Below are 4,501 nucleotides of genomic sequence, written 5' to 3' on the forward strand. Positions count from 1 at the left end.
GTTTTATTAATAGAGGTCAATTTGATTGCGTTTTATTAAATATTCCCCGTCCAAACATGAAGAGGAGCTTGGGGCAACATATTTTTTACCACCTACTGTGATTTAATTAGGCCCAGAGGAAATGAGACGTATGCCTTCATATCAAGTTCACAATAAAGAGAGACTATAGACTTTTTTTTGCTTTTGGATACAATGGAAAGATTTAACTGTGTAACTGGGGAGATATTTCTTCACTTCATGTTCTGGAGAAGGTGGTCACTGGCACAGAAGTATAGGGTCATCTCCTCACCAGGGATACAGATTGTAAGGAAACCCAGTTAGAGAAGAGGGGGTAAGGGTTAGAGCCTCTTTTTTTTATTAGTTGAGGTTTGCCTTAGAGTTAAAGGAGAACTATGGGGTTAAGTCTTTCCCCCATAGTTCTCCTTAGGGTAACGGGAGGACACAAACTAGCGTCCTCCCGTCACCCTAGGCTCAGTATACCGCGAGCTGTAGCTCGCGGTATACTGAGATGCCGCAGCTGAAGCGGATCCTGACAATTGTGCCGGGATCCGCCCAGCTGCGTGACTGACAGCTGGCTCTGCCTATCTAGAGGCAGAGCCAGCTGTACCCGCCCCCTCCCCGTCCGTTCCGCCAGTCAGCGCTGGCGGATCGGGGAATCCAGCCCCTCCCCTGTCAGGGCAGAGAGCCGTGACAGGATCGAGAGGTGAGTGAACGCCGGTATGTGTTCGCTCACCTCCCGATCCACTGAGCCGACCTGTGAAAGTCTTATTGTCACGGGTCGGCTAGAACTATGAGGTGAGTGAAAAGCACTCACCTCATAGTTCTCCTTTAAGGGTAAGCCGAAGAGCATTTCCATGTTTCGAGGAACACCCTCAAGATAATTTAGATCATTTGGCTGACCAAAAACTCAGCCGTAATCAAAAATTGACCTCCTGAGTCTTAAGTTGCATCTCATCCAGAGCATCTCACTTTTTCTTTCCAGGAGGATAGAAAGTTGGAACTCCTCTCTTGCAATTGTTAAGGGTAAGAGGAGTTCCCAAAACATGGAACCCCCTTAGAAGACTTAGGAAAATTACACCATAAAAGACAGGTCCACTTTAATCTTAACTTTACAACACTGCTTTCAACATATGAGGGTGGAAATATTTAGAATCTTATACAATCACAGACAGCATTATGCCACACTGTAGGAGTTGGTGGTATCTATACACTTCTCCGTGAAGTTAACTTTTTTAGTCGGAAAGCCGTTGAGGTCCTCCTGGACAGTGAGGTCATGGTCGGGACTGTCGTGCGAACTGTCTTTCATGACGCTGTAATAGACGGGGACGTTGTATTTGGCGGCCTTTTCTGTCCTTTTCGGGTCGCATTTGCACAGGTTCTTGAAGGCCGCCCTGAACTTCTGAGACATGAGGTTGTAGATAATGGGGTTGATGGCGCTGTTAAGGTAGATGCACATTCGGCAGAAGAGCAAGAACCAGACGTTGAGATAAGGCGGATCCATGAAGGAGTTCACCACCACCAGGGTACGATAGGGCATCCAGAGGAGGGCAAACAAGATGACCACGACGGCCAACATCTTGGTGACCTGTCGGAGAGACAAACGGGCAAGCTTAGTGCAAAGGCTTCAGTGGCAATATTGACACCAACTTTTACACTCCAGTTAACTTTGTTTAAAACATTGATCACACAAGCTTTGTTCATTTAGGGCATAATCCACGTTCCCAGTGTTCAATAAAAGACCACGTAGCCCTCACTTTTCTTTTCATCGTATTATAATGATTACCATTGTCAACCCTCTGGGAGAAACATATAAAGGCCTACTCAGAGAACGGCTGTACTGACTTAGAATCCAGTGTAATTCATTAAGACAGATTTAGGCTACATAAAGGCGGCATATGGGGAAAACGCACTCTCCATCAATATTCCTCTTAACAAGAATGTAATGTGTGGATTTTGCAGAATTTGAGTTCCTTTAGCGGTGGTTATCTTAAAGCGACTTGGGCGCTGGGTAAAGCAAATGTTTTTATTGTTTTTTATTGATGTGACTTTCACATGCATGCCCTTTGATTGTATTATTGTGGTAAATGTGAAATTTGAGGTTAGTTACATGAAGTTGAATAGGGTAACTATCATACAACCTCTCTGCTTAACACCTATTGAAGACATCAGCCACTAGAGATGAGGCTGGGCTTGGTGTGAACCCAGTTCGCCTGAGTTCACCCGATAAAAACTGTGACCACCACTCTCCCCTTGGGGGCCCAATCAGTAGCAGATGTGGCGTCCCTTTGTGACGTACAGCTGTGGGGGGCAGAATACGTCTCTCTGCAACTGATTGGGCTGGAAGGAGGGGAGGTGGTCACAGGATGTGCTTATGTGAACTTGGGTCAAATGGGTTTGCACCAAGCCCAGGTTTATCACTATCAGCCACACAAGAAGTGCATTGTTTTCAATCTGTCAGCTGACTCAATTACTTTCTCGGGTAGAAGGAGCAGTAAGGCACAACCATTATGTAGCTCTAAAAAGCAGTAAGCAGAACCTGCACGTGTAATGAGCAAACATGGCTTTCCCCATGTGTATGTATATACTTCAATGCCATGCATATATAATTACGGACTATTAATAGTTACAAACAAAACCTAAAGGGTTTTAGAACAGTCCTTATTTATCAGTGGACGGGCCCTGTGCGTCAGCAGAGCAATGCATATTGGCAGATGCAGGTTGGAAGATTTTTTTTTTTTGAGTTTCTTGAACATATATACTATTTTTTGTCTCTATAAATTGCCATTTCTATCACGTCTGTTCTGCTCCTTCTTTTTAAATGACATAAAACGTTCCTCTAACTATCCAGGCTGATAGCTGAGCTTTTAGAATTTCTTTGCACAATCCCACAATTCTTATCACAAGTTTAATATTGTGCGGCGTTAAAATTATTTTCTTGTGTTATCTCTTCTCTTTGAACATGAGCTATGAAGACTCAGAAATAATTAGCTGCTATGCTACAGCTGTGATTCTGTACCGGAACATCAAAAAAGTAAAGTTACCCACGAATGTTTAGTATCTGAGGTACAGTATAGGAGCCCAGCGTCTCCTTCCTTTTAAGTTTCACAAGATGCCATTTTCATGAAGTTACAAATAATGGGAGGGACATTCTCGGGATATTAACGGTGTCCAGAAGCATTGGAAAATGTTTGCTTGATGCTGGTGTTTGTGGTCAGATTAGCAAAAGTTGGCATGTATGTAGGATCACAAGGCCATGGAAAGTTTGTACATTTGTAGGACTCACATGACCATGGACAGTTTGTAAATTTGTGGGACTCCCATGACCATGGAAAGTTTGTATGTTTGTAGGACTCCCATAACTATGGAAAGTAAGTACATTTGTAGGACTCCCATAACTATGGAATGTTTGTACATTTGTAGGACTCCCATGACCATGGAAAGTATGTACACTTATAGGACCACCATGACCAGGGAAAGTATATACATTTGTAGCATTCCCATGACCATGGAAAGTATGTACATGTGTAGGGCTCATATGACCCTGGAAAGTTTGTAAGCTTGTAAGACTCCCATGACAATGTAAAGTATGTACATTTGTATGACTCCCGTGACCCTGGAAAGTTTGCACATTTGTAGGACTCACATGACCATGGAAAGTATGTACATGTGTAGGGCTCATATGACCCTGGAAAGTTTGTACATTTATAGGACTCCCTTGATCATGGAAAGTTTTTATATGATTGTGAGACCACCATGGCTCTGGAAGGTTTAAATGTTTTTAGTACCACTATGATCCTGAAAAGTTTGTACATCAGTAGGCCCTCCATGACGCTGAAAAGTTTGTATGTGTAATACCACCCCCCAGGGGTGAACAAGGTCCTTGGACCACAGCTGTGGAATTGGCTTTAGAACGGGTATCAGATCGCAGCTCTACCTCCGATGCCCAAGGTTTTGATAAGGCCTGGAGAGAGCTGCTTCACATCACACCCCGTTTAGCACAAAGACCCCTGCGTTCACCGTTAAGGTAGGTCTTCAGGGTGAAGCAGGTGGTTATATTATGGGTTAGACTAGCAACTAGCTTGAGGCCACAGATATATGATATCCCCTTGTGACACGGAAGACAGATTTAGGCAGGCATATAGCTATGATGCAGTATAATCGGTTACCAAGCATACAGGTGATTAGGCATACGGCTCTGAGATAGGTTCATTTGCAGTACAACAGACAGTTGAGTAGGCATATAGTAATGCTATAGGTTAGGTTGCAATACAGCAGACAGTTGAGTAGGCATATAGTAATGCTATAGGTTAGGTTGCAATACAGCGGACAGTTGAGTAGGCATATAGTAATGCTATAGGTTAGGCTGCGATACAGCAGACATTTGAGTAGGCATATAGTAATGCTATAGGTTAGGTTGCAATACAGCAGACAGTTGAGTAGGCATATAGTAATGCTATAGGTTAGGTTGCAATACAGCAGACAGTTGAGTAGGCATATAGTA

At 43.5% G+C, this 4,501-nt stretch overlaps 1 protein-coding gene across 1 annotated transcript in view; it reads right to left on the reverse strand.

Moving 5' to 3' along the window:
* Positions 1-1,094: 1,094 nt before the first annotated feature.
* The window catches only part of LOC108802657 (thyrotropin-releasing hormone receptor-like), a 44,330-nt gene continuing 40,923 nt past the window's right edge, over positions 1,095-4,501 (reverse strand). Inside the window, exon 2 of the mRNA XM_018574518.1 lies at positions 1,095-1,585. Within this exon, the coding sequence (XP_018430020.1) occupies positions 1,175-1,585 (411 nt within the window). The 3' untranslated portion in view covers positions 1,095-1,174. The remainder of the gene's footprint in view (positions 1,586-4,501) is intronic.

Source organism: Nanorana parkeri, unplaced genomic scaffold (genome assembly GCF_000935625.1).
Source record: "Nanorana parkeri isolate BGI_ZX_2015 unplaced genomic scaffold, ASM93562v1 scaffold50, whole genome shotgun sequence".
NCBI lineage: Eukaryota > Metazoa > Chordata > Amphibia > Anura > Dicroglossidae > Nanorana > Nanorana parkeri.